Genomic DNA, 26,729 nt, shown 5'->3' with positions numbered 1-26,729 from the left:
TTCTAGAAGGAAAAACAAGCAAATCCAGAGGGTGGGACATTTTGCAATACAAACTGGCTACGTCTCTTCAACAAGTCAACGCCACAATTAAAAGAAAAGCAGGAGGCACGGGCCCCATGGCCGAGTGGTTAAGTTTGCGCGCTCTGCTTCAGTGGCCCAGGGTTTCCAGAAGGACCCACAACTAAAAATACACAACTATGAACTGGGGGGTGCTTTGGAGAGAAAAAGGAAAAATAAAATCTTTAAAAAAAAAAAAGAAAAGCAGGAGAGGTGGAATAGTTGGAGGACTGTTCCACATTAAAAGAGACAAAACCAACAAAAGCCGTATGCATAGTTTCTAACAGAATTGTGATTTTTTTTAAGGTATGCTTTTTTTTTTTGGTAAGGAAGATTGGCCCTGAGCTAACATCTGTTACCAATCTTCCTGTTTGGTTTTTTTTCCCCCAAAGCTCCAGCACATAGTCGTACATCCTAGTTGTAAGTTATTCTAGTTCTTCTATGTGGGATGCCACCACAGCATGGCTTGATGAGCGGTGTATAGGTCCATGCCCAGGATCTGAACCAGTGAACCCCAGGCTGCCAAAGCGTACCAGGCAAACTTAACCACTCAGGCATTGGGCCAGCCCCTAGAATTCTGATTTAAATCTAAAAGAAAATTAGAGAATTGACTGTTTAGAAAATACTTAGACAATACTAGGGAACTATTGCTAGTTTTGTCAGGTGTGATTATGGTATACGGTTATTTTTTGAAGAAGCATGTTGAAGAATTTAGGAGTAAGTTTTCTTGATGTCTGTAATTTACTTTAAAATGATTTAGCAAAAAAAAAGATAAAGCAAATCTAACAAATATCAATTCTTGAATGTAGGTGGTAGGGTAAATACATGGGGATCCTTGTGCTAGTCTTTCTACTTTAAGAAGGTTTGAAATTTTTCATAATAAAGAGTAAACAAACAAACAAACAAGGACCTTTTAAGAAGGCAGAAGCTGTGTATTGATGTTCCAGAGATAGCCTAGCACAGTACCATGCCCAAATGTCCACTCAATGATGGTGACCCACAGCACAGCTCTGCCTTCCACATCTTATACAAGTGGGAGTTTCATGTATGTTTCATAAAGGGAGGACACAAAAATCCTATATTAAAAACAAAACTAAACTAAAACACCTTATGCTCCTAAGGAAAACCTCTCTAGCCATCTTATAAAGGGCCAAACTTTAATTATCTATCTGTGTAGCATTTAGATGTGCAATAAGTAAACAATGGGATTGTATCAATAATAATATGTGTTTATAATGTAAACACATGGGCGCTGTAAGCAATTTTTTTTTTCTGGTGAAGAAGATTGGCTCTGAGCTAACATCTGTGCCAATCTTCCTCTATTTTGTACATGGGACACCACCACATCATGGCTTGATGAGCGGTGTGTAGGTTCATGCCTGGGATCCAAACCCATGAACCCCAGGCCACGGAAGTGGAGCACACAAACTTAATTACCATGCCACCAGGCCAGCTCCTGCAATTTTTTTTTTTTTAGTAAGAGGATGGTTGATGATTTTGGTAAAGATTGATTCATAAGCAGGGACAGAGCTAAGAAAAATCTATAGAATTTGAATTCTCAATTCCGGGCTTTGCTCTAAGCCATTCGTTTACAAGTGAGAAAGTTTTGAGGAGAGTAAATGTATTCACCTCCAAGTTCACAAAATCTTTATTTTACTTTCAAGCCAAGTTCAAGGAAAATCACAAGTTTTCATTTCATTCTATTGCAGTTTCCAAAAATAACATCTTAAATATATACCTCTTAGACCAACCCACCACCCAAAGGATTTATTTTAAGCTAAGACACAACTGAAACCAAATAAACTCTGAATATTGGAACATAAATCTCAGCGTTAGACAGGATCGTTCTAATCTCCCCACTGATATCACTCAAGGATATATGAGTGCCATAGAGTGACCTGGAGTTGTGGGTGACTGTCTTTTTCACTATTTGAGGGCTTATTGATATAAATCTTTATATAATCATATGAAAAAATCTGTTTTTGAAGAAAAGCTATGGCTCTCAACCTCTGAATAGAGTAAAAATTTAGAAGTCTAAGATGAGGACAAATATCCCCCCCACATAATTCAGTTCTAAATCTCTTAGATTGGACATAAGAACCTGAATAGCTCATAGATGTTGCAGAAAATGACCTTTTCAAACAAAAAGTGCTAATTATGCTGGTTTTATTGCTTCTGGGAATCCAATGTGTGAATCTTATAGAGGAGAACAAGTGTGTTAAGGAACCCAAACATTTTCACCAACATTTTCCACCACTTGCCCATATTGTGATTGACAAATTTCCCAGAGAAGCTCCTGGTGTTTTAAACTTCTTTGAAAATCCCAACTTGCCCAGAGCCAGTTTTTGTTTAGAATTCTTGATTTAACACTTTTAAGAGGTTAGACTAACATTCCGTCTAAAGAGAAAGAGAATTAATTCCACGTAATAGACACAAATCCTCTGAAACGATCCTTCACCTGTTAGTTTTCTAAACAATTTAAGTGGAAGTGTCACATACTTGGGCCGGTCTGACTCACTCATTTAGAGAGGAATATTTCTGGGCAAACTCCAGATGTTTTCTGACTTACCTGTTTGTTCATGCTCTTTCAGAAGCTCTTGCCGCTGTAACAATCAATCAACAGGTGGTTACTCAGCTCCATGAGCTTGTCATTGGGCTGGAGCTGGTAGAGCGCAGGGGTCCTCCCCCTCCCTTTGCTTGCAATTTCTCAACCGACACGAAGCAACCCAAAATAGCATATAAGCAAGGTTTGGCTGGATGCACTATTCTAATTTATTAACTCTGGAACAGCCAAAGAAAGTCTGAGGTCGCTGAAGTAAGTCTTGAAAAATACATTAGGCCAGGATAAGGTGTTAGATTCTAATGATGATAGCAACCACCTGTTGGGCACTCAGGCCATGCTTGGCACTGGACTAAGCATTTTACAGACATTTCTCATTTAACCTTCAAAAAATCTTATGAAGTGAGTTTTATTATCCCAGTTTTACATATGCAGCAACAGAGGTTCAGCAGGTTGAAGAACTTTCCTGAGGTCACTGCTAGTCAGAGGCAGTACGGGTATGGAAACAGGTCTGTTCATTCTCTTAACTGCCCTGAACTATGCTCTTCCCTAAGATGGAGGAGTGGGGAAGAATGAGGCAGTGGGAAAAGGGGGCACGGATACTCCCCAGCTTTCTGCCCCTCTCACTCTGAGGGGAACCCAATGGTGATGTGAGTAACCTCAGCCACAAAGCCAACTGGTCATGCCCCACCATTTTCCGTCTTCACCAAGATCTAAAAGACTTCTCAAGGTGACTAAACTCAGGGATGAAGAAAGGGATATAGGAATCTTTACCTCTATCCTCAGTCACATTGGGAAAATATCTGTCCCCACTTCATTGTGAGATTTAGGATTGCTTTCAATTCAGTGAGTGTAACTCAGGAAGCAGGGAGTGTGTGTGTGTTTGTGTGTTTGAGTAGTGAATCTGTGCCCAACCTAATGCCCACTGCTTAGGTGATATCAAAGACCATGACACAGTCCCGCTCCTTGGAAAGCAGTGCTCGGTGCATAGACCAAGAGCATTTCTGCCTCCATGGAGGTTACCTCTGGCTTCTGTAGGCCCTGGCTGCCGCTCCATATTTGAGGCGTAGAGACGGGGATTCACAAGTCCCCATAAGTCCCCTTTGATTCCTGCGAGGGAAAGGTCTTGGTTCTGCTGCTAACTAGTTGCCTGACCTCAGAAAACGCATCTTGCATCTCTGGACCTCAGCTTCCTCGTCTGTTAATAGAACAGGGTACATTTGATGACTTCTAGACCCCTTCCAATTTGGAATTCTGTAACTCTGATGTCAAAGCTGGGATTCCTTTCCATGCTAGGGTGGCTGGGAGTCATTTCAGGCCTTATCTTGGGGTCTGAAGATACCCCCTAGGTATCTTCCCCTAGGAATAGCATGATTCTCCTAGGAATAGCAACACAGACCCCACACATCCCTTGTCAACCGATTGATGGTGTAATCATGTATATGTACACGACAGACCATCAGAGGAGATGGGAAAGGGTTAAATAGTACTATTAAAGACAAGGATGGTTTTCCTCCCTTACCTTCGTTAATTTTTCATTGCGTGCCTACTAAGTGCCAGGCACTGCTCTAAAATAGTTAGAGGTAAACATATTCTCTGCTTTCATGGGACTTAAATTACCACAGCTTCAGCATTAAACAGTGATTAATTAAAATAAGCGTGGAGAATTAGGAATTAGGAGCTACTTCCCTAAGCTTGGACTCCTCAATGGCTGCCTCCAGGTTTCCTTGACTTCTTTCTCTCCTTTCTGGCTTTTCTATCCAAGTAATCTTCTTAAAGTACCCTTTAGATGAAAATGCCTCTAATGTCTTTTCCTTGCACCTTTTATCGCATAATGAAATCCAGGTTCCTCAGGTGACCTGGAGCCCCTCTGAAAACTCGAGGTACCTACTTTTCATCCTTCTGTCCATCCACTCACTTTACTGAGTACTTCAGCCAAACTAGTCTATTCGTGGTCTCCCCAGTCACTTCCTGAATTTTCTGTTAACGTATTTTTTTTCGTTCTTTAAAGATTTAGAGGTTAGATTTTTAAAACGTACTAAAGTAACACATACATTTTAAGAAGTGAAACAACACAGAGGTATGTAATGAGTAAGCAATCTCTCCTTCATTCTCCTCTATTTCATGCCCTCTAAGGTAACTACATTTTTTTCCCTCCAAATTTATAGGAAAGTCACAAAAATGATACAGAGAACATTCCTACTCCCTTTATCCAGATTCACCAATTTATAACATTTTGGCACAATTGTTTCTACACACACACATATTGTTAGTTATTTTTCTGAGCTATTTAAATAGTTTCGTACATCATGCCTTTTTACCCTTAATATTTCAAAGTGTATTTCCTAAAAACAAGAATATTTTCAGTATAGTTATCAACTTCAGGAAATTTAATGTTGATACAATACTTTTGTCTAATCTAATTTCCATACTCTAGTTTTTTTCAGTTGACCCAATTATATCCTTTATAAATTTTTTTTCCATCCGGTACAGTATCTGGTCCAGAATCATATATTATATTTAAATCTCATGCTTCTTTAATCTCCTTTAATCTGGAACTTCAATTTTTCTTCCTATTCCATGCCAGTGACATTTTTGAAGAATAAAGGCCAGTTTCTTTCTTTCAGTTTTTAATAATAAAGCAGTTTATAATTTACATACATATACATTTATATTTTAATAATAAAGTATTTTGAATTGTCTGGTGTTTTTCCATATCTTTTTAAACGTCATTTCAATGCCTGGGAATGCCTCTCCATCTTCCCAAGTACTCCTTGTCCTTCTAGGCTCAGTTACAAGTCTTTCTGCCCTGGATCTTGCTGGAGGCCAGAGTTCCTCTGCGATTCCTTTACGTCTGCCACGGCCCCCAGCCCTGTGCTTAGCACACACAGGGCAATTAATAAGTGTTTGTTGATTAATTGATTTGGGGCCGAGACATGAGTACTCTCTGCTGTAAAGACAGAACTCGTCATATAGGCTTAGCAAGTCAAGATCAGTATCTTTGCTGCCAATTGCTTCTGGGGTTTGCAATTATTGAGGTAAATTTTGGATTCAGAACTGGATGCTTGACGGTAGATTGGGCACACCGTGGTACTGTGGGGAAGTTGATATTTAAGACAAAGTTTCACAATGAATTAAGAGTGTGAAATAAAAGTAATTTTTCCCGACTATGTCATTCTTTCAAATTTCAGTACACCGAAGAAGTGTTAAACTCAAGAAAAGGTTTCAGAGACTAACAAACCAAACTGCTGGAACGGCAATCCAGGAGATTCTGATACAGTGTCCTCAGGTTCTCAATGTATAGGAGGCTGAAGAAGGCTAGTTTGTTTAGAGAATAGGCCCTACAGAGGAGATGCAGAAGCGTAAATTGAGAAGAACGTTTTCATACTAAGCACTATCCATTTGTCGACATCAACGAACCTTTTTGCCTTCGCCTGAGAAAGCATTAGACTTATCAAGTCTTGGTAAATTTTGAAAATCACATGGTTGTTCAATGCCTCCATGTGGCAGAAAAAATAATTTAGCTCCGTCCTAACTTCCTGTGATAGCAACTTTCAGGACCAAGAATGTCTGACAATGCTTAGGGTCCTTCAAAGGGATCAGTGTTTTTTTAAAAAAGGTCTATGGAATAATGACCAAATCGCAGATAAAAGCCCCAGATCTCATTAGGCTTCATAGAATTGACCGTTCTTTGCAAACCTTCCTTATCCTTCTGTAGAAGGAATGAATTTTCCAGGCAAAAGAGCATCAGAAAATAAAACAAGCGGATTGAAATCCACAGTGAGTCCATCTCTTCACAAAACCTTTATAGAAATTCTTTTCTAAATTCCAAACATAAGAATTCTTTTTCTTTTGACAGAAAAAGGAAATCCTTTCTATCTAGCCATAAGGTAAGTTTAAAAACCCCTAACAAATGTTAATTTGTGTGACAATTCTTTGGATGTGAAATTGGCCAAAGAGAATGGTCGCCTTTACGAACTATTTGAAGTTCAGTGTAAGCAAGAAGCCAAAAATAGGAGTGCTCAAAAGTTAGGCAGGGTCTCTTTCTTTTGAATCAACTGTATCATTTCACCTAGGGATCAGTCAGCACCTTGATCTTCAAGTGCTTCTACTTAAAAGGACTTGATACTCTAAAGATGGCTTGAAGAAGAGAGTTGGATCATTCTGAGATCAGGAATAGGTATTAGTAAAAACTGAAGCCCACTTTCTCAAAGCCCACAGATATCACAGTGCTGCACCGCTTGGGCTTCTGTGACCAAATGCATCTTTTAAATGTAAATTGAGCATTCCTATCAAAGCGTCCCGTGTCTATGGATGCATTTGCTTGTGCATGCATAGACTACCACAGAGTTCGGGGGAGGGGCAGAGGGAGATCTTCGTAGCTTAACCTATTCTCTTTAGGATCATATAGCACGAGGATTACCTATTTAAATTATATCCATAAATACGAAATAAATAGCGAGGAACAGTCTCAGAATGGGGTGTAGGGAACTTCAATATCTCTCATCAACTGGTTCAAGTAAATGTTATCAAATCACTTATTCCCTTAACTTGCTTCCATTTTTCCACTTTCCCAACTGCCTTGATTGTTCATATGTTCTTGAAAATATGACCAGAATTCTTTTATATTTAATATACTTCTCTTTAATGTAACTGATGCTCTTCCCCACCCCCTGAATACTGCCAAAACTGACAAAATCGTCTGTGGGCAGCATGGGCTACAGCCACAATTTTGCCACCGATTTACTGCATGACCTTGGACAAGACACACTGACTTTCTTTGCCTTAATTTCTTCATCTGTAACATAAGGAGTTTGAACTCTAAGATATCTTAGGCCCCTTCAAGTAAATAAAATCCTACGATTCCTTGATTCTATCTTTCTCCTAGGAGGGTTCTTATACTTGTCATCAATTCTAAGTCATAACGACCCCGTGTCCTAACAAAATTCCTGAGAAGTAGGATCAGGGTGGGATTATTAATAATTTATTTTGCACAACAGTTAATTAACCATTTTATTGGAGATACACATTTGATCCTTCTAACAGCTCTGCCAGTCAATACAGTGCAGGTATTTTTGCTCCTTATAGAGGAGGAGACTGAGGGTCAGAGAGGTCAGTTTAGCTCCTCAGGCCTTGTAGCTAATAAGCAGAAGAGCTGGAAGCCTGCAAGTGAATTTTTGCTTTTTGATGACTCAGACAACTGTATATTTAAAGAAATCTGACAGAAAGATTAGTCTTTTTAGAGCAGTGGATTCTTTTCTAACCATTTTGAGGTTTTTATTCCCCCTCAGTAGATCATTCCCAAACCAGAAAGCACTAACCAGGGTTAGAGACAAGAAGGACTAGCACACAAGAGGCCGGTATCCTTCCAGACTGGTGGTTGGGCAAGCACTTCCCTATGGAGGAGGAGTCCTTGGATTACAAGATTTACTTCCCCAGGGACCAGTCCAACCCAAGCATCAGCAATGAAATACAAAATATCATGTTCAGTTTTTTTAAAAAAAAATTATTATAGTTAGTATCCAAGTATATGATTTATGCAAAACAAAATTAAAAACTCACCCACCGTCCTAGTCACATCAGCCGTCAAACCTTTTATTTTCCTGTATTCTCTGCCAGCTCTCATCTTTATACATATCTGACTTTTTACTGGTTGTACTCATACTGTAGACATGTATGTTAAAGTATCAGAAACCCAAATTTTCGTAACAGGAAGTTTCCATTTTAATAACTGTCTTTATTTTCATCTCAACTAGTTTATTTCATGTTTGCTTATTGTTTTCTCTCGAATTTGTATCTTTTCATCAGAAGTACAAAACGTATACAACCTGGTTTTAAGGAGATTGTCGTTTTCCCATAACACGCATCAGGGAATGTCATTATTTTTATATCCTCTACCAGGACTCCTGAAACCAAACACTTATGTCTGGGGATCTTTTCAAAATTTCCATGCATTTGAGTGACTGAGGGATAGCTCTGTCTGGAGGTAGGAGGCTGGAGGCTGAAATGATGACCTTTAAGGTTTTTTCCAGCTTTTGGACTCCTTGATTCTATGACAATTCCTGGTAGATACAAAGTTCCTGCTAAGAACCGAGCAAGCATCGTGCACAATTACTTTGTGAGTCTTGATAAAGCTGGAGTTTCATGTTGAGGTCTAGAAGGGGTTTAGGTGGGTGGTAAGAACGCTTGTTTTCCTGGTTAGTGGATATGCCATGGGCTTTATGTCTTGTGTTGTCCTGTGGTAACTGAAGCCACTGTTTCCATGGAAAAGGATGGCAATTTGAATGAGATAATTTAGAGTGGCCCATGAAAATCTGACTGGGCTGGCTCCTAAATGCGCCAGATGTTGTATGTGGGACATTACATGTGTCTCTTTAGTTTCCTTCAACCGAAATGCAAGTAAGTGAGAAATTACAATTTGATGGCTTAATCTTAAAAAATATTAGTCTTGACAAAAATGCTAAATAAGGAACAATTCAGAAGAATTACTGAGTGATTAAGCTAAAAATATTATGATTACTTGAATAGTATTTATTTTGTAGTTGAAGAAGGTACAAGAGTCCCCCAAACTTTTAATCAGTTTCCAAAAATCAAACTTTCTTTCTAAAGTAAGTTGACACCAAAAATTCTGAATCCTGTATAATTCAGTAGTATAAGGTTTATTCCCAGTGATTTCCCACATTTGTAAGCCTGTTACACGTTGGCTTTACCTGTCACGAAATCTTTTGTATAACTTTTATAAAACACCACCACTTTCTATTTTAAAAAGTGACTGGAAGAATCTAAAATTGTAAAATTGCACGTGCCTGGCAGGAAAGTCCTAGTTTGGGATTTTCTCACAGGCTGCCTAAACCGACCTCTACTCCTAGCAGGTAAATCGCCAGAGGGAGAAGCCAGTGTCAACCCAAAGGAAAACCCAGTTGTGGGATTTTTTTCCCCTTTAAGCTGATCACTGCTAAAAGGAGTTCCCGCCGCATTCTCTAGTCCAAAGTCCTTGCCACCAGATTACCATCTTTTCGCCCAATCTACCAATCCCCCCCTTTCCAAAAGCCCTTATGGGAAAGAACTTCCTCTCGTGACCCCCTATTCCATACAGTTCCAATCGCTCCCAGCGCCCCCCATCTTGGAACGGCTTCCCTTCTCCAGTCCAGGATCCAGGTCCCCAAACCACTTGAGAGAAAATTCACAGCCCTGGCCCCCTTCCCTGGCGTCCCGGGGAGGCGCTGGGGTCGGGGTGTGGGTGGGGAGGGGGCGGGGGTCCCCGGGGTCCCCCTCGCGCCCCCCCGGAGGTGTGCAGGAGGAGGGGAGCGCGGGTGGGTGGGACCGGGCGGGTGGGGGAGGGGTGAGGGCGAGGAGGAGGAGGAGGAGGAGGAGTGTGTGTGCGAGCGTGTGTGGCTGGGGGAAGCCATTGCCTGTTTAATAGTTGCTGTTGCTGCACTTCCGCTTCTCTCCCAGCGAGAGAGAGACACGAGTGGCCAGGCCCAGCCGCAGCCGCAGCAGCAGCCGCCGCGGCGGCACGGAGGAGCCAGACACAAAGAGAGGTACGGGGATCCCCCCGCCGCCCGCCGCCCCCCGGCCGCGTCGCCGGGCCTCGGGGACACCCCTCGCCGCCTCCCCCGATCCGCGCCGCCCGGGCCGCCGGGCACGGGGCTGCGGGGGTGCGGAGACGGGCCAGGGAGCCCCAGGGGTCCGGGGCCCGCCCGCGGGGAGTGGGCAGGGACCCCGGGCCGCGTGGGGTGCGGGGACCGCCCGTGTCGTGGCCGGGGGGGCCATTGTGGCTCGAACTGTCAGCGCTGCCCTGGGAGCCCCCCACTGGCCGCCCAGGGGGCCGGGAGCGGGGGAGGGGGAGCCAGGGGAGCCCCGTGTCCCCCCGGGCGGGGGCCCGCGGGGATTAACCCCTCCGGGGCGGACGGGCTCATTGTTATTCCTTCGCGGAGGAGGCCGAGGCCCCCCCCCCCGCACCCCCACCCCCACCCGGGGTGGCAATCGGGCGTGTGCCCGGGACCCCCGCCCCGGCCGCGCAGCCCCAGCTGGGCGGCCGAGGGGCAGGCCGGCCGGGAGGGGCGTCGGGGCGCGGCGCTGGGGGGCCTCGGCCTCGTCGCCCCTGCCCCCCTCCGGCCTCTCCCTTCCCCCACCCGGGCACCCGCTCCTCGCCTCCGTCCCCCCGTTTCGGCTTCCTCTCCTACTCCTCTCTGCCCTCCTCGCTTCCCGACCTCGCCAAACTCCGCGCCTGAGCCCCGCAGTGTGGCCCCGGCCACCCGCCCCCCCGCGACCCCCGGAAAGCCGACACAAACAGCCCCGAGGCCGGCCGCTGGCCGGGACCTTCCCTCCCTGGCCCGCCGAGGCGCCCCGCGCCCCCGCCCTGCCCTCCGCCCCCGCCGCTCGGCGGGTCCCCTCCCTGCCCCGAGGGGAGCCCCGGGGGGCGAGGGAGGGGCCGCTCGCTTTGCTCAAGACTGTTTTCCCACCGCGTCCCCCACCTGGGGCCAGAAATAAACAAACAAGCCGCGTCCGATTGCAAAAGCCTTAATGGGCCTGAAGACTTTGAAAAGCGAGTGGAGGGCGGTGGGCGGCGGGGGTACCCTGGTCAAAGCCCTCCTGACAGCGCCCGAGTTCCGTATTTACACTGGCTGCATGGTTGATGTCTTTCTGTTTTGTTTCTCTCCCCTTGCAGGGGCTGTTTGCGGGGTGGGGTGGGGGGTTCGCTATGTCGGATGACGATTCGAGGGCCAGCACCAGCTCCTCCTCATCTTCGTCCTCCAACCAGCAAACCGAGAAAGAAACAAACACCCCCAAGAAGAAGGAGAGTAAAGTCAGCATGAGCAAAAGCTCCAAACTCCTCTCCACCAGCGCCAAGAGGTACCGTACTCTCTCTCTCTTTTTTCCGCAGGCTTCCTATTTTCCGAACTGCTGCTTGCTGCATTTGGTCGGCCTCCCAAAGAGGGTAGCTTAAGGAGCACCTCATGGTTTATGTGTTCTTAAAAATGAAAAAAGGGCCTTGAAAGCCCTAATTATTTTTCTCTATTGCTTCTTCTGTTTTTTCTTTTAATCATCGTCCACATGCGGCTGTGGTGACTTGCCTCTTTCCATTTCTTGCTGAAGTTTGTACAAATCCTCATTACTTTTATTAGTGACCCCCAAATCTGATTTCAAATTACTTGTCCTATTAATCACTAGTCTGTGACCTTTCCCAAGGCTGTCATCCCGCCTAATTACTAATTCCTGCCCAGACAACTCTGTCAAAATGAATTCTATAACCATCCGACTTCCTCCTCACCTGTTGCACAGACATCTTTTTTGAACAGCTTTCTCGACAAATTGCATAAGGAATTACTCATATCAGCTGGGTGAAAAATTTAATAGGTGGAAAGAGATGTTTTCGGATGGAATTTAAAGAGATGTTTCTGATTTGAAGAGTTGAAGCAAATGAATCAATAAATGAGGTAAAATGGTTATTCTAGGTTATTTTGGGGATTCTTTCTTGTTCTCCTTAAGAACTTCAATTTACCAAATTTCAAGGAGATTCAGATTTTTTTCATGCTATTTCCTCTTATGCTGTAAAAATGTTATTTTTTTCAAGTTGAATTCAAGCAGTGGCTCTTTTTCTTTACTCCTTCCCTCTTCTGTCTCTGGAAGAAGCTGCTTTTTATCTCTATTGTCCTTCAGTAATATCCTCGGATCCCCTTGACCCTTAAAATAATCTATAGCAGATTCCTGGGAACCCCCAAACCCTTTCTTAAGTCCTTCTGCTCTAAGGTGGACGGCCGTTAAACTTTGAAGTGGCAAACCAGAAAGACACTAAGGAGTCCAAATGGTGGGTTAGAGAGGGATATCTTTCTAAAAAGAATGTAAAATAAAATGGAACATGAGGCCTTAGAGCTCTTCCACTGAGTTGTGAGCCTGGAACTAGGAGTTTGAAAGTTTGTTCTGTCATTCTCCCTGACTTGAAATTTGAAAAGTTGGTAAAGTGCTTTGGTGACCTAACCATGGGTAGATGGAGTGACTTTAGCTTATTTGAAATAGTGTAGAGGTCTAGAGTTAAGTGGCAAGATGCCTTGACAAGATTTTCAGAGGTTTGGTTTGATTGTGTATCAGCTTCCCAGGAGCTCTCCCAGCCCTCATTGATTAGCCCTATGCTGGTTATCCCAGAGCCTGGCATCTACCCTGCCCACTTTGGATGGGCCTTCCTTAATCTGCCTCCTCTGGTCTCTGTGATCCACAGTGGGTCAACTTTTGGCCTTACCTGACTAAGGCAGGATACTTGCTTTAGCTCGTTGGTGTTTTTGTATTTTGCTGGATATCCCTGGTGTACGTGAATATATTAGAGAGGGTAGAGACAGGTGTCAGAATAGTCTGCTTTGAGTCAGCAAATTACAGAGAGGGATTTTTCATTAGAGACAGTTTGTCCTTTTATGCTAAGTACGTTAAAAACTTCTTTGGAAATGCCTGGAAAAGAGATGGTAGGTGTAAAAATATAAAAGGTGGGGGCTGGCCCCGTGGCTGAGTGGTTAAGTTCGCGCGCTCTGCTGCAGGCGGCCCAGTGCTTTGTTGGTTCGAATCCTGGGCGCCGACAAGGCACTGTTCATCAAACCACGCTGAGGCAGCGTCCCACATGCCACAACTAGAAGGACTCACAACGAAGAATATACAACTATGTACCGGGGGGGCTTTGGGGAGAAAAAGGAAAAAAATTTAAAAATCTTTAAAAAAAATAAATAAACGGTGGGAAGCTAAAATAGTAATTTTACCTGTAAAGTTAACATTAGTTTTAGCTCCCTATCTTGCTGAAAGAGTGGCTGTCAGTGTTAAAGCAGAGCTAAGGTTAATAGTAAAGATAAAAAATGGAGAGGGACAGTGTATCTAGGAAAGAATAACGGGAAAATTGATGTTAGTGGTACCCTGTAGAAGCTGCTCTGTGAAATATATTGATTTGGAAGGTAGGCGTTGCCTACAAAATTGGAAGGGGCATGTATACCAGGAGATAGAATGAAGAAGAAGCCTGAATTGGCAGACGGAAGGTTACGTAACCGCATATTGGAAAGTGATTTCTAGTCCACAGTAGAGGAAAGCCCCCATTAAGAGTGATCTGGGCTAGAATTACTCTATGGAACATAGATATGAGTTACTTTTATAAATCTTTTGCCAGTGCTCTGGAAATGGTGCAGATGTTTGTTGGAGAGATGAAGTGGATAAAGCTGTGTGGTATGACACTTCTTAGGTATTAAAGAAGCAACTACTGTTTCAGGGGATATTTTATAGTAGAGGTTGGGTTGGCAAGAAGTGAAGTCACTATGTATTTTTATACAAGTGTGCTCAGGGGGAGGATATTTTTGCCTATGTACATAGGTCTGAACATGCAGTCATTCTAATAGATACGGGTAAAGAATCAGGAAACCAAGGTTCCAAACTTTTAGTCTAACGTACAATAATGAGGCAACCTGCAGGGCTGTGAATGTCCCAGAACTGAAATGCTTCGTATTGGTAGTGACAGAATTTAGCAGAACACAGACAAGTAGATGTCAGTAGAGATTGTGAGCAAACCCCTTTCTAAGATTGACCAGATTTGTAGGGGACAGGAAATGTCCTCCAGTGGGAAGATTTAAAGAACTTCCCCAATCACCAGCCTTAATTTCTCTTTACTTATATATGGAAAAAACAACGCCTTCCAAAACCTATTCCCCATCGCAGCCGGCCAGCCTATCTTCCTAGCCTCAGAAAACTTTTGGAAAGAGAAAAGCATCCATTGTGATTCAGATTGCCTTTAGAATGTGTGTGTTAGTTTTTTACTACTGTGCTGCCTCGGTGAGATTTTTAAGTTGTAACTTAGCCCTTTAGGGCTTTATATGATAGGAGCAGGAAAGGTTATAAAAATAGAAGGCACCGTTTAGAAGGTTGAATAGGCTTAAAGGCCTTAAACTTTGTAGTAATTGATGCTCCAAGCGCCTAGGTAAGCAGAAGACAAAGGCCGGGGCTTGGTGTGAACTGCCTGGTGGCGTCGGCCTAGGAGTGGGGGAGGGGGCTCTTTGTGAAGTCGTGGGTTGGTGCGGAGATAGAAAACTGGGGTGGGGGTCCGGGGTTCTGTGTCAGTGAGGGATGGAGAAGGAAGGGGACAGACCCAAAGGAAGGGAGAGGAGGTCCGGGAGAAGCCGGTCCGGAAAGGTGGGCCGAGGGTCCGAGCGAGCGTGCGGGACCGAGGCCGGCCGGGTGCACCTGTGCGGGCCGCGGCCGCCTGCCGGAGGCCGGCCTCGCCGGAGGGGCGGGCAGCGGGCCGCAGGTTCCGGGGCGCGGGCGAGGCCGCTGGGGAGCCACCAGCGTCCCGGCCCGGACTTGACCCGCGCGGCCGGCGTGCGCGGCCCGAGCCGTCGGGCGCGCGCGGGGAGGGCACCCGCGGGCGGCGGGGTCCACCTTGGGCCTGCGCCACCCGGCACCCCGACGGCAAGCAGGGCAGCCCGGGCCCGAGGGGCCTCGCGGGGAGCGGCCATGTTGGCTTCGTCACGGAGGACGCGGGGCGGCCCCGGGTGGGCGTGAGGACATCGGAGGTGCTGGGGTGACCCCGGCGGCCCCGAGGGGCGGAGACTGGGGCGCGTCCTTCGCTCCCGGCCGATGGGGAAGATGACGGTGTCCCGACACTTTCTAATACGGTGCAGAAAAGTAGTCCGCGAGTGAGAGGCTTGAAAATTATTTCTGAAATGGAAAACACCGAGAAATAGAAGTGGCTTAGGGTGCGAGGCAAGATTCGAACCCAAACCTGAGACATGATAACAAGAGACCCCGGAGCGGCAACTCACCGCGTCGGTGAAAAAAGTTTTCCCTGAACTACAGACCTGCGGCTTTTGATGTGTAGACTCCTGCTTCCTCGGTAGAAGCCAGTTCTCCTGGCCGGCGGTTAGGTTTGTCTGCCAGACTTAGACACTGCAGGTGGGAGGCTCCCAGCGCCTTAATGTTTCTTGTGTTTCTCTCTCTCTCTTCCCTGCCTCCAGGATTCAGAAGGAACTGGCAGACATCACTTTAGACCCTCCACCTAATTGCAGGTGAGCTTCTTTTCAAATTTTTTTCTTCTTCAAGTTCTTTTAACCTTTAGCTTTTTTTTTGTTTTTATTATTATAAACTTTTGCTTTTATTCTTTCGTTAATGCTTGTTTTGGTGCTCACATCAAATAACAGCTGAAATTAATTACCCTGAGTATGTTTTGATGCGCCTCTGACAATTTCAGTACTGTGTTGAAGAGAAGTAATGGATTTGGAGTGGACAGTTTTGCTTATATGAAACAAAACTGTAAAATGAATTTCAAGATGCACGCTTGCTTATTCGCGGATCTTTGATATTTCGATAAGGATGATGTAAAACGTTTTAGATGCTCGGGTAGATTTTGGTTTAGAAAATTGCTTTGCTATCTTAATCTGTTCTTCAGGCTCTCTACTGAGCTAATAGAGCATAGAGTTAAATCAAATACTCGGTCCTCAAACTTACTTCATTATATGTAAAGTTTGTGTTGGACTTTTGGCAGGCTAATTCAGGAAATAATTGGTGACTTTGATAAAAAGATTTTTGTTTTAAATTATTTTATAGATTTAAACTCTTCCAAAGGGGTGTTTTTCTTGGAGGGTGGTAGACTCAGACTGTATGGATTTTTCAGTTTGAAAACAATTTGATATCAGCTTGTGAAGGGTTTGTTGATCACTTGATTTATTTAGAATAGCCATTTTGTTACTGTTGAGTCAAGGTGGAATACTTGATTTTACTAAATCAACAGTGGAGTGAGGAAGGACTTAGTATATGTTATAATAGAGCCATTTATTTAAGGGAGATTAATTGTTAGGTTCTGTTACTCCCCTAGTTTAAAAATTAAGCGTAGCATTTAACCTGATTCTCACTTCTCAGGATCAACATTGGAATGACCTGTGAGATTTCAGAAGGGTGCTACATTTATGGGTAGAGGTAGAAGAAGTTATTGAGAAGAAAATACTCAGTGGCATTTTGCTTATTAACACTGAACTTTCTAAACTGTGGTTAATGGATTAAATGGAAACGTTAATATTGCCATTTTGCTTACATATGTTCTTAATGTTGGTCAGGTGGGGGATGATCTTTGGTAAAATGTCCTATTTTGTGAGGAAAGTCATTTTGAGTTTGAAATGCTCTTAAGCTGTGGTTTGTAACTGTACTGCTTAATCATTCTTGAGGATTTCTCTCATGGCTATTAAGAATCTTTTCAGACAGTTGACAAAGTGGAGAAATGGATATGGCTTAGAGCTGTGATATTTGCCGTTTTTATTTTACTGGAGTCATTGTTCACATGGAAGCCTGTAGCTTCCCTTGGTTGGCTGTGTTGAACGCGTGGGTATTCCCCCTGGTGGATTTGTGCTACGTAGTTATTGCTCCGGTTTGGTCTCCTGTCTCTTCCATGTGTGTCTTTTGTGAGTGCAGACAGCTTTAGTTGATCAAATTATAAAGTTTTTTAAAGCATGGTTTTAAAACTGATAACATTTATCAAAACGTAAATGGCTTTCTTGTGAATAAGTGCAGGTTTAAAATTGTAGACAGTTTGAAGGTTTTCATGGGGTTAATCACTTTTAAAAAACAGGATAAGTACACTTTAGTTTCACACCATTTTAGCTGAATTTACGTGTGAGAGATTTATGCTGCTGAGCATACAGAACTTTTTTTCCTTGGAGAACTCTCATAATTACCCCTCCAAGGTGAAACCTTTGAACATTACCTGTGGTCAGGTGAAGCACCCAGATGGATGGCTATTGGGTAGTTTGTGGTAAGAAGACAAACTTTGACATACTTAAGCATTTTGAAAAAATATCTCCTTGATTTCAAAGAAAACACCAGTCATCTTTATTTTGCAAGAGAATGTATATTATGTTGACTTGTGAAAATAAAGACTGGTTTATTTTCTGAAGACATTTTCTACTAGGGCTGCTTAAGTAATATGAATTACAATTCCTACTTTAGGTTGGCTTACTAGTATTACTGACTTAATGGTATACAGTAGTCCCAATATTCAGCTAACTTAAATGAGGTTGGTTTTATGTTTTGTGTTGGTATCTTATGGGATTGAATTTTTAAATATTTTAACTTACATTATTGTTTGAGATGGAAATGGATCATTTAGTTTGGGGACACTTTTTGAAGTCAGCATCCAATTCAAATGTATGAATTAAATGATAATACTGAGTGCATGCGTGTTTATTTTTTATAATTTTTAAAATATTACTCAGCATGCAAGCTCTATAGCTTCGTTCTTAGGAAATTGCAGTTTCATCAACTATCACTTATATTTTGAATGAGTTAATTGGCTTTCAATTAATGTATCTTGTGTAGTAATCCCTTGTTGGACTGCCCTTCTTCAATTCGTATCCAGTGTATGGTTTTAAATTTAAGCACATTACTAAAATGTAGCAGTTGGCACATAGTGACCTCTCAATAAACAGTTGATTATTGCAAATCAGTGGGAGAATCACTTCTCTTGAAGGTTCACTGCTTGTGTTCAGTAATTTTAGCACTTTACTTGGCAAAAATATTTGGATTCGAAGTTACTGAGCTTCAAAACTTGATGAAATGCAATTGTTAAATATGTTATTATGTATGAGCACATAAAGTTAAATCCTCAATGTTGTATATTATGTTGAGTCGATTTCTTTAGAACAAAACGCAGTTTATATTCAATGACCAGGTCAAGAGTATTTTAAGTGAATATTTTTAAATTGCCATGTAAATCAAATTCTTTGGTGTCTCTGAACTATTTGGTTATGTGTATATACACAGATGAAATAGTCTCCCACCTCACATACTGTGCATTTGGTTAGGCTTTTTCCCCTGCCTTTTGGCTCTATTCATTTGGGAGAAAAATGCTCTCTCAACTATTGTAATGATTTCTTAAAGCTTGCCCTGTCTTGGATTGTAAAATTATGCCTTTTAGATAGCTAGTGAACTCTGGGCCACTAGAGTCAGTTTTGCAGCTGTTATTTATAGCCTAGGCCTGAAGCTTTGCTAAATTGACTAGTTATAGCTATGTAACTAATCTGCAGACATAAAGGCCTGTAGTCAGTGTGTCTGCACATAATAAATGACATATTTTGCCCAAGTCTTTTAATCTTCAGGTTTTACTTAATGGATATATTAATATTATGAATAAACTCCTCATGTGGAGACTTGAAACCCACAAATTCAGATTTTGGGGGAGTGCTGTTGTACGATAAAATGTCTTTGAGAAGTCCGTAGACATTTCAAGCATGGGGGAAAATAATAAATTTTCCTTTTATGTGACTTTATTACGTTTTGACCATTATTTTTCTGTTTCCTAAATATGTAAACCCAACTAAGTCACTGCTTTTTTTTATTCTTCTGGGAGAGCTGTTATGTAATCAGATACAGTTGGTTTTAAAGTTTTACAGCTAAATCATACCTTTTTTGAAGATGATTTAAAGGCTAAAATGAAAAACATTTTAAAAAAATGTAATGCGTTTGTCTAAGAAGTTAAGTTTTCTTAACCTTCTTTTCCTCATTTACTAAAAGGGCCATATACCTGGCTTACCTACCCCATGGTGTTGTAAAGTTCAAATGAGATTAGAGTTTTCTGTGTTAGATGGTGATATTATTAGAATTGCCCATTTAGCTCCCTTTAATAGCTCATCTTTTTTACTAACATTGCCTTTTATTGCTTAAATTTTAAATACAGTTTTAAGCTATTACACAGTAATGTAAGAATGCATATTTTTGAAAAGTTGAAATGCAAAAGTTGTGGAGTAAAAAGTGAAAGATCCCCCTCGTGGCCGCTTCTGATCCTGCCCCTGCACAGAGATGCTCCAGGTTAGCCCTTTGTGTGTATCCTTCCAGGTAGTTGCTGTGAATTTACATTTTTACAAAACCTTCTGGAAATTGGTGGTAATAGTAATGATAACGTCAGTTTAGAAATCCCAGGCTGCTAACCTTGGCATGAAAAAGAGCTCCTTTCCATGCAACAGTAAAGGCTTATACATCTTGTCCAAGTTTAGTGTGTTTTAAATGGTTGTTTGGGTATAAGAAATGAGTTCAACAGAAGTCATCCTTTACAAAATCCTATATTATCTTACTTTCTGAAAAGTATCCTTCCTTTTATGTATCTTCCTTCATCTGATGTTATTAAATGCCTTAAGGATATAAATTTGACTTCAATATCTGAATGATGCTTAGTCTCATCCTTTTCATTTGGAGAGTTTCCACTGCAGTGTTGCCTTTCTTTATGTGTGTAAAGGCAGGGTTGAAGAATAGTGAGAACCGCGATACAGGAGTGTCAATACAATCAAAATAGCACCCAAAGCAGGGTCAGGTTCCTCGAAACTAGATCATCACCTGGGGCCTGAGTGGGTAGGAAGGAAGGAAATCTATCCAGAAGCACATTGTTTGCTAAAGGAGATTCTTGTGGCTGTTGTGTTCACCAAACGACCACGCATCTGGATTTTAAAACTATACTGCTATTGTTCCTCAAAAAGCTAAACAGAATTACTATATGAGCCAGCAGTTCCACTCCTAGGTATACACCCAAAAGGATTGAAAACAGGGACTCAAACAAATACTTGTCAGTGTTCATAGCTATTCATGATAGCCAAAAAGTGGAAGCAACGCAAGTATCCCTCAACAGATGAATGGATAAACCAAATGTGGTATATACACAGTGGAGTATTATTCAGCCATGAAAAGAAATGATGTTCTGATACATGCTACAATATGACTGAACCTTGAATATGTTACACTAAGTAGAATAAGCCAGACACAAAAGACAAATATTGTATGATTCCACTTACATGAAATATCTAGAATATGCAATTTTTTTTTTCTCTGAGGAAGATTAGCCCTAAGCTAACATCTGTGCCAGTCTTCCTCCACTTTATATGTGGGTGGCTGCCACAGCATGGCTGATGAGTGGTATAGGTCCGTGCCCAGGATCCCAACCTGTGAACCCCGATGGCCAAAGCAGAGCAAGCCAAACTTAACGACTACACTGTGGGGCTGGTCCCATAGAATATGCAAAATTATAGAGACAGAAAGAAGAGGTCCAGGGACTTGGGGGAGGGGAGAATGGGGAGTTACTTCTCAATGGGTACAGAATCTCTGTTTGGGGTGATGAAAATTTTGGAAACAGATAGTGGTAATGGTTGCACAACATTGGGAATGTAATTAAAGGCACTGAATTTTACGCTTAAAAAATGGTTAAAATGGCTAATTTTATGTTATATATTTTACCACAAAAAAGGTTTTAAAAAAACTATACCACTGTTAAAATGTTATCAGTATTTTGAGGAAAAATCCTTGTAGCTTAGGAGGCAACATTTCAGTTTGTATGGATTCTTGTAAAGATACTAATGTTAAATTCCTGTCGCAAACCTTGAGTGCCTGTTACACATGAAAAGTCACTGCCTCCAAGGAGTTCATTGTTTAGTAGGGGTGGTAAGAAATGTACGCACACGTTTTGGATAGTACTTGGAAGCATGATTATTTGGAAAGTGATAAACGCACATACCATGTCATAAAGGTTCAGAGGAGTGAGAGATTACTTTGACCTGGGTGTGAGGGGTTGTGGCTGGAGCACTTCGTGATCTGGGAAGGCTTGATGGAGGAAATGAGAAGTGGGGTGGAGAAGAGTAAGGGCCACCTGCAGAAGAGTAACAGTGTAAGCACAGACATACCAGAGGAAAGGCAGACAGGCCCCTGTTGGGCAATAGTGAATAAACCTGTGGCTGAAGAGTAAGAACGAGTGGGAGAATAAACAGAAAGAGAAAACTCGTGTTCCTCAGGCTCTGAGTTTCATTGTATAGATACTGGAGAGTCATTGATACCTTCTGGAGCTGGGACTGTGATCTAATTAGAGCCGAGTATCTGGACTTAGACAAAGCCAGGGCTGAGCGGAGCTGGGGGGAACCAGGAGGCTTGGAAATTACTACAGTAGTCCAGGTGCGACGCCAGGTGGGCCTTGGGGACAGGTGGCAGCCATCAAAGAGAGAAAAGAGGCAGAAAGCAACAGAATCCAGAGAGCTTGCCCACTGATTTAGATATGGAGTCCTTGAAAGGAGTCGGAGGTTGTTTGGGTGTTGGGGAAGATGGTGGTGACATTAACAGAAGTAGATGAGGCAGGAAGATGAAGTGGCTTGAGGGAGGCAGAGAGATTAGCTCCTCCTCCCAAGGTTTAATTATTTGCTTTGTTGACCACGTACAATGCTTCGTATATTGCTGCCACTTAGTAGGCCCTCAGTAAATATTTGCAGTTTGATTATATATTTAAGTTTATTATTCATCAGTCATTGAACTCCCAGATCTACCTGGCCTACTTTTAGATTAGATTAGACAATTAAATAGATTATAAACTCCCTAAAAGGCAGGAACCATGATTGCTATCTTTGGTTCTGATCCTACGTGTTTGTTCTCCCAGCTTTTTTGGTCTGAAAAATTTCAGAGCTGCAGAAGAGTTGAAAGAATAATGCAGGGATCACCCATCTTTCACCCTGAGGCATCAGCTGTTAAAAGTTCACCATATTTGCCTTGTCTGTCTCTTATCTCTATGTATTTCTTTTGTGGAACCATTTGAAAGTGAGCTGCAGGCGGCACGGGGCTTCCGTGGTTTAGGTTTGTGTGCATTAACTCTGAGCTGGGCTGGCACGGGTGCTGAGGCCAGAACTGGCTTTGGGAGTCCACGTTAGATTTGAACGTTTGAATGATAAAGTACAGCTGTTTGCTAAGGGGAGGAGGAAGATTGAGAATTGTGCTCTGACGGATGTCCAAATGAAGGATGGGAAAATGAAGAGGACCTGGAGAAAAGGGAGCAGAGTAGGAGAGCTGCAGGCCCTAGGGGAGGTCAAGGGAGTTTCCTCTTTGGGCTTTAAAGTGTAAAGCTGAGTATGCTTTGTAGGCTGGAGGGAAGAGGCAAGTACAGAGGAGAAAGTAAAAATGCTTGTGTGAGGGAGGGCAATGTATTGTTTTGCACATAAAATTGTAGAGAAGGTGATAGAATATGGAACTGATGTCATAAGTAGAGAGTGTATATTGAGAAAGGCTGGTAGCCTGGAACTTTATCTGTGATGAAGTGACAGTTTCTAGAGGGCTGGAAGTGTTTTTGGTCCTTGAGTAACACTCCAGCTGCTTGAGTAGAACTGAAAAGCAGCAGCGTCTGTCCTCAGTGTTACTTGGTTGGTTCTTTCCCGGGTAGACTTTAAGTTCCTTGAGAGCAGGGATTATGTCTTTGCACCCCTGCATTGTCCAAGAAAGAGTGGATACACAATACATGTTTGTTAAATTAAAACACAAACACAAAAACCTAATTTCGGTCTGATGGTTTAATGGAACGTCTTCATTACCCTCTTCAGAAAATAACGGAAAGAGCTGGGTTTGCCGTCCCATTTTACAGCTGTCCATTGCTGGCATTCTTTCTGAGTTGTCACCCAAGCAGTTCTGGCAATTTTTACCTTCCCGGAATCATAGAGGAGCTCTTGGCTGCAGTGTGATAAAAAGACGGGGTCAGTGCTGCAGGCTAGGTTGAGAAGATGTATAAAGAAAATATCAATACCTTTGATTTGCATGTTTTGACTTTACAAGATTATTGTTTGCCAACAAGTGAGTGTGGGTTTAGGGGTGCTAACTAAATTGAGCTTCCTAGAGACGTCCTCCCAAATCCTAAAGCTATTCCTGATAGTTGGTTATGTTAGAGATGCTGGCACCCGCCTGAGACATCTGACACATTCCCCATCATCATTGGGGTGGAACAGGGTTTCATAATAAGCCCATTCTTAGTCAGCCTCTCTTATGCAGCCATGCTCTGAAGTGAAACAAAAGACCTGGTAACTGGTGTCAGAATAGGCTTCTAATCCTCTGGGAAACTTCCTACTCTATAGGCTAAGAAGCTCATCAAAGCTCCTTGCTTGAGAACTGTAATCCAGGACCTGCTGTATGCTAATGGTTCTTTTCTTGAAACTTAGGCAAATGATTATGGATTCCTTCGTAGAGTCCTTGCTACACTACATAGATAATAACCCTGTGGAAGGCCAAGGTGATGTCTCACCCTCGTCAGGAAAGTCCTGTAAAGCCAACAGTTTTCATATGCACAACGTAATTGCAAGTTGTGACTGCATTTTGCTACCTAGGGCAGCATACTGTTCACTAATACTTTAACAAAGTAGTCAAAACTGAATTCTGTCTGCTTCCTGAAGACTCTGAACGTGATAAAGTGAAATGCCAGGCCAAAATAAAGGGACTTGATTATCCAGCTCTTACATGGCATTCAACAGTACATTTGCCACAGGTGTCACATCTGACTTGTCTATAGTGATCTGTGTCAGTACTAAAGTTTGAATAGTAGTAATCAATGGAGAGGTTCCAGTGGGGCCTACCAGCATTGAAATGACGATCATTATGTGTAATCCCGGGACATTCGGTGTTTGTATCTATTTAAGTTGATAGATGGGAAATTGATGTGAGATGGACCCTAATAAGTTCTATAGAAAAAGATATTGAAGTACATTTTCAAATAGCAATAGATAGAGCAGCTTGGAATGGTTATACTTACTGAAAAATTTTAGATGGGATACAGCTCAGAAAGTCAGGATTATAATCAGGAAGCAGTGTTGTACAAGATTGATAGCAGCATGAGTAAATCAGATCATAATCATTTAAAGTATTGGAGTGTCCTCTGTGTGCTAGGTTCTGTAAGTAACTAAAACAGACCTGGCTTCTGGCTTGTGGAACTTAAATTTTAGTAGGCAATAGAGACAGCAACCCAGTAAAACGATTAGTAACTACAGGTTGTGTTGGCGAGTAGGAGAGAAATTAACGATGCAGTGATGGAGAATAATTGAGGCGGGGAGTTACTTAGAGAAGGCTTAAAAAGACATTAGGCAAAGACCTGAAAGATGAGAAGAAAGGAGATAGCCTTGTGAAAAGTCCATGAGAACATCCCAGACTGAGGGATGCAGGAACACAGAGGCCCTGAAGTGGGGAGAGCCGCATGATGCAGGATGATGGAAACTGTGGTAGAGAGTTTGGATTTCATTCTAAGAACAGTGGGAAGCCATTCAAGCTTTTGAAGCAAGGAAGTGACATTTCAATGATGGTTTAAAAGTCTTTTCCCCGCTCTCCTTGCTGTGTCGAAAATAGCTGGGAGGAAGGCACAAGTGGAAGAGGGGAGACCAGGAAGGAGAGTATTGTTGTCTTCCAGGCAACTGGTGATGGTAGCTGGGATTGAGGTTGTGGCAGTGGAGATGGGGTTAGAACACCTGGACCTGTTTATCGATTGCAATGGGAGATTAGAGAGGACCAAGAATGGCTCCAAGTTTCTGTGGTTTTAGCAATTAGGTAGATGATGGCAACATTTTGCTGATAGGGAGAAGACTGGAATAGGGCCTGAGTGGGTCTGTGCTTTGGGATGAGGGCAGCATTGAAACTGCGTCCTTTTTGGATATGTTAGATTTGAGATAGATGCCAATGAGGCATCCAAATGAAGGTGTCAAATAGAAGTTAGATACAGGTAATTGGAGCATAGAGGAATATTTTGCACACAAGTACATGTAAGCTTGAGATACATGTGCATTTGGGAGACATCACTATATAGAGGCTCTTGAGTGTCTGGAGGATACCTCTAGCTCACCTAGAGAGGAAAGGTGTAGCGAGAAGAGGGCCCAGGATGGAGACTTGGGCATGTTGCAGTTTGAGGTTGTGTGGTCTGAAGGAGAAATTAGCAAAGGAGACTGAGAGAAGGAAAATCAAGAGAGTGTGGTGTCAGAAAGAGCGAGTGCAAAGTGTTTTGAGGTAGTGTGATCATCAACTCTGAAATAATACCATGAGGTGGATAAAGATAAGACCAGCAAGTAACTGTTGGGTTTTACAACTTCAAATTTGTTTTTGACTTTCATAAGACTAATCCAATGTAGAGGAGATGATGCGAAACGGGATGATTTTCAAGAAGGGGAAGATGTTTATTTGTATTACTTGTCCCAAATAGAAAATTTCATTGAGTTTATCCAGGGAGGTGATTTAGTATCATCAGATTCTTATATTTTTAGGACAGCATTTCTCAGCATTGTGTATCGTACTTTTCTCGCAAGAGGCTTTATCATTTTCAGTGGCTTCTCAAAGGATTTGCGCAGAGGGGTTATTCTCGTCTCCCCCCACCAGAAGAAGTGAACTTCTGCCTTACTGGATTCAAGTCCTTTGTGATCTTTGTGGCTACCATTGTAGTATGGATGCCATATGTAAGTAGTGCTAGGTTCATGTATTACATCTTGATAAGTTCTTTTTGCATGGATTAGTTTAAAATAGTAGGCAGTGAGTAAATTAAAGTCAGTCAATTGCTGCTGCCATCCTTAACGTTTTTTTACGTGCTTTGATTTGCATCGACCTTTTGTACTCTTCCTACTTGTGAATGCACTAGAATGAGTGGGTACATAGGTTTACTTTTAACACTGCATAAGTTACTCATCATATTCAACTTTTTGATCCTTTTAAGATTGGCTATCATGTTAATGTTTTATGTTGACCGTACCTGGAACTCTTGAAGCCTCACGTAAACATCTTTCCAGTCATCTAACGATCACGTTTTATTAATTTGTTTCAGATTATCCTAGGTACTCTTGGTCCTGTGTAACTTGATGATTGAGATTGTCTTCTGATTCTGAGATTGGTCTTCTCAAGACACATACATGTAAATTATACGCAGTAAGCCAAGGGGCAATAAGATACAGAGTAATTGCTGAATGCAGTTAATAGTTTTGTAGAAGAAAATGTCCTATGATGCAGATGTTTATCTTAGCACTTCCCATCAGAGCAGTATGTGTACATAGCTGCTTGTGTATAAAAATGCAGATGCCAGATTCCCATTCAAATCTGGCGCATAGGGGGCTTGGAGGAAGTGCTGCACAAACATCCTAAGTGACCCTGCTGGTGTCTTTTTAGTTATATCACCAAAGTTATCAGTTTTAGTCTCAAAACTATGGTATACTTGACGTTACCTTTGTTTAAAAGTAGGTTCTTTGGGTTATGATTGATATTTTTTACATTTTCAAACAATTAGAGGTTTTCTTTCAATATCCCCTTACATTAAATAAGTATTTGGAGGAGAAACTATTTATGATATCTCTTAAGCAAA

General features: G+C 42.4%; 2 protein-coding genes across 5 annotated transcripts in view; one reads left to right on the top strand and one right to left on the bottom strand.

Moving 5' to 3' along the window:
• Nucleotides 1–9,953: 9,953 nt before the first annotated feature.
• The window catches only part of UBE2E1 (ubiquitin conjugating enzyme E2 E1), a 73,890-nt gene continuing 57,114 nt past the window's right edge, over nt 9,954–26,729 (top strand). The window contains exons 1-3 of one of the 2 annotated variants that reach the window (XM_044755090.2): nt 9,954–10,158; nt 11,289–11,473; nt 15,595–15,645. In XM_044755090.2, the coding sequence (XP_044611025.1) occupies nt 11,322–11,473; nt 15,595–15,645 (203 nt within the window). In that variant the 5' untranslated portion in view covers nt 9,954–10,158; nt 11,289–11,321. The remainder of the gene's footprint in view (nt 10,159–11,288; nt 11,474–15,594; nt 15,646–26,729) is intronic. The other variant, XM_044755089.2, reaches the window with a different exon arrangement.
• Nucleotides 15,278–26,729, bottom strand: part of NKIRAS1 (NFKB inhibitor interacting Ras like 1) — a 90,537-nt gene continuing 79,085 nt past the window's right edge. For 2 of the 3 annotated variants that reach the window (XM_070492869.1, XM_070492868.1), the window contains exon 5: nt 22,912–23,086. In XM_070492869.1, the coding sequence (XP_070348970.1) occupies nt 23,069–23,086 (18 nt within the window). In that variant the 3' untranslated portion in view covers nt 22,912–23,068. Of the gene's footprint in view, nt 15,299–22,911; nt 23,087–26,729 lie in introns of those variants that run through there. The other variant, XM_070492872.1, reaches the window with a different exon arrangement.

The sequence above is a fragment of the Equus asinus genome, chromosome 21, assembly GCF_041296235.1.
Source record: "Equus asinus isolate D_3611 breed Donkey chromosome 21, EquAss-T2T_v2, whole genome shotgun sequence".
Classification (NCBI taxonomy): Eukaryota; Metazoa; Chordata; class Mammalia; order Perissodactyla; family Equidae; genus Equus; species Equus asinus.
This window is presented reverse-complemented; position numbering and strand designations above follow the sequence as displayed.